General features: G+C 44.1%; 1 protein-coding gene across 1 annotated transcript; it reads left to right on the forward strand.

Annotated features, from left to right (window-relative positions):
• Positions 1-624: 624 nt before the first annotated feature.
• Positions 625-3176, forward strand: MSANTD5 (Myb/SANT DNA binding domain containing 5). The gene is given in 5 exon segments (XM_066240812.1): positions 625-630; positions 1566-1664; positions 2666-2711; positions 2714-2896; positions 3124-3176. Coding segments are annotated over 5 exon segments (387 nt in total).
• The last annotated feature ends 347 nt before the right edge of the window (positions 3177-3523 follow it).

Genomic DNA, 3523 nt, shown 5'->3' on the forward strand with positions numbered 1-3523 from the left:
CTAAGAGGCATGGACAGGAGTGTGGTGGTTACAGGGGGTGGGGGAAGGGAAGGAGGGAGAGGGGGAGGGGAAGGGGTACAAAGAAAACTGGATAGAGGGTGACAGAGGACGATCTCTCTTTGGGTGATGGGTATGCAACAGAACTAAATGACAAGATAACCTGGAAATATTTTCTTTGAATATATGTACCCTGATTTATTGATGTCACCCCATTAAAATAAAAATTTATTTATAAAAAAAAAGTAGAGTTAGTATATTCATTTCTTTTTTTTCTTTTACTTTTTGTGACAGAGACAGAGAGAGACAGAGGGACAGATAGGGAAAGACAGATAGGAAGGGAGATGAGAAGCATCAAGTCTTCATTGCGGCACCTTAGTTGTTCATTGATTGCTTTCTATTATGTGCCTTGAATGGGGGGGGGGCTACAGCAGACTGAGTGACCCCTTACTCAAGCCAGCAACCTTGGGTCCAAGCTGGTGAGCCTTGCTCAAGCCAGATGAGCCCGCGCTCAAACTCGCGACCTTGCGGTTTCAAACCTGGGTCCTCCACATCCCAGTCCAATGCTCTATGCACTGCATCACCACCTGGTCAGGCAGTGTACTTACTCATTTCTATATTAATATGATGGAGGTATGTATGCTTGTGGGCAGTGGGAATCACTGAGGAATAGACAACAACAGGGTACATACTGAGGCATAATTACTAAATTTTTCTTTGGGACATATATTTTCTAACTTTGGTCACTCTCCTTTGCACTGACGCTGGCTCCTAAAGGTAAATAACAAAAACAAACAACCCCCCCAGTGTGGAGGGGGTTGGATTGTACAGAAATTAAATAATGTATTGCAAGATGCTTTTTTTTTTAATGCTTTTCTTGAATGAACAGAGATGAAAGATGAGAGTTTCCTGGGCGATCTCTTAGGCTAACTGGTGGGAATTGAGGTTCTCAGACTTCCCAGGGAACGCTGAGTAGTTTGGGGGGCTGTAAGTGGTTTCTTTAGGCTCCTGGAGGCAGAAATGACCCCACCTTTGCTCAACCCTGCCCTACCCCTTCAAATGGGGATTTTTGCCCCTATATATTAAAGTCTTGATTTTTGGTTAAAGTTATAAGCTTGATATTTAACCACTGCCCTTTCTTGAAAACTCACTAAAATAATAGTCAAAGAATTATCAAGAAGATTGAAAACACCAAAAAAATTAGAAAACAGAAAACAGCTCACAAAGCCAATGGGAAATGACAAAATTAACAGATGGGAGAAAGCTTAGTCCTAAAGTAGAGTGGGTAAAACTGATAACCTCATTTAGACTGTAGGACCAAGAGACTCAGGAATTGGTAGCACTATGTTTCTTTGGACATGGGCATGTGGGAGTAAAACAGGGACACTAGTAGGAAATCTGTGAAAAAGCAATTCGATCTTGCCAGAGCAGAGAGGAGCTAACACAATTTTACACACTTGGGTATCTCCAGACCTTGTTGAAGTCCAGAGGGATGGAACAATTGCTACCTCTCTGCCTGCCGTGGCTTGGAACCCTGTGGCTGCAGAGAAAACTCGGGTATAAAAAAGGAGAAGGTGATATTCCAGGTCGAAACTATTATCAACCCCCAGGAAATAAAGGAGGAAAAATAATCCCAGGGGTGAGAAAAGCCCACAAGCCAATTAATTAAACCTTAGGAGAGTAGAAGATCCTGTATGTTTTCTACAGGAATGAGAATTCCTTGACTGTGAAGAGGTGAAGAAAAAGAATTGTCACAGAAAAGGGACCAGGACTGAGGTGGGTCTGCTCCAGCATAGTCTGGAATGTGTGGGTTCTTGACTTCATGCATGAAAGGTTTCACAACATGAGTCCAGGTGATTATGAGAGTACATTTATTAAAACCGGGAACAGTGAAACAATGGAGGGCTTAAGATAGAAGAAGCAAGATCATGGTAACAGGAGTGAGCCTGTGGGGAGATGCCGTGACCTTCTGGAGACGTGAGGAAGGGTCAAGCCTAGGGGAGGCTGCCTTGGCCCTTAAGGAAGAAAGCCACAGAAGCAGAAGTGAGCCGGCTGGGCTGCAGGGACTTAGGACACAAGTTACACAGGCAAAAGGAGGCCCCTTTGAGACAGGTTCAGAGGATTAGCCTGGGACCAGCTATCACTGCTTGCTGCTCCCCTGTTTGCAAGTCTCATTTGTGGGGACCCTTAGAGCTTAGGAGAAAGAAAGCAAAAATACTCACCTAAGGAAAGAAAGGGGAGAAGTTGCAGGCATGTTCCAGGGAAAACATGCATTGGGTCCTTTGTCTTAAGGGTTTTTATCTGTTTTATAAAGGGAGGAATTTTAGAGGAGATCTCTGGGGAGGAGCCCAGCAGAATATTTGTCAGCTTTCCAGGTGTGTCCTTTAATAAGCTGATTCATCAAAATGAGCATATAGAATCAGGGTCATTCTCTGGTCAGTTTCACCTTCAAACAATGTCACCAAAGAGAGATCAGGACCAAGGTGGGTCTGCCCTGGCACAGTCTGGAATGTGTAAACCACTTGTTCCTAAGAGTCCTTGGTTAGGGAAGATAAGACCTTGTTATTTATTATCTGGCTATAAATTGCTTGGCCATTTAATTATCTGTCTCAGTTTCCCCATTCCACCTGCCCAGGAATTTTCCTAGCTTCTTATTAACCTGACTCAGAATCATGTATGGTCAAAAGCAATTGTCCAGGGTCTCAAACAGAAAGGAAGAAAGGAGAATGGCAACAATATCTACAGATGTTCATACATTTGTAGGGTTTATACCCAACTAATAAAGAGGTCAACCAGAGGCCAACGAGCAAACCCTGGCCCTGTCTTTATGGACAGGCCCTTCTCAGGATCCTAGGATAAAGAGGAGAGGATAGTGTCTTCTCAGGTCCTCCCTGTGCACGTGCAGCCAACCTGCCATCTTCTAAGTACCAGCCGCAGGCCACTGATCACATTCTCTTTGGGGAGCTGCTGTGGGCTCCCGGCCCCCACCACACACACACACACACACACACACACACACACACACACACTCTACATGAAGGATCCTCAGGTAACTGGATGGGAGCCCTGGGACATAAACCCTCTAAGGTAAGGTATATTCCTGTTTCCTGCCTTTTTCCTTTGTAGCCTACAACTCCCAGCAGTGGGCGGCCTCCTCTGATTCTGATTCAGATCCTTAAAGAAAATTAGAATCTAGATCTCAAATCTGTCTGATAGACAGTGGAATAGTGTGGTTCTACACATAAAGTGATTGTATATATGACTCTTTTCTTTCCCAGCCCAATGTAATGAGAAGGAATGTGAAATTAAATGAGAAAAAAAAGGAAAGGGCTAGTTTCAACAATTCCTTCCCCATTCCGTGTAGTTAGGCCTCTTTCCCTCCCTCACTCTGGCTAGTTTCAAGACCTTTTCTCCAAAGACAGTAAAATAGTATAGGTCTTTGAACTGAGGCTCCTCATGAAGTTGTCCTTAATTGATGGTCTACATAGAGAACTATGGTCTTACCATCTCATCCGTGGGGAAGGGC

The sequence above is a fragment of the Saccopteryx bilineata genome, chromosome 8, assembly GCF_036850765.1.
Source record: "Saccopteryx bilineata isolate mSacBil1 chromosome 8, mSacBil1_pri_phased_curated, whole genome shotgun sequence".
NCBI classification, from domain to species: Eukaryota; Metazoa; Chordata; class Mammalia; order Chiroptera; family Emballonuridae; genus Saccopteryx; species Saccopteryx bilineata.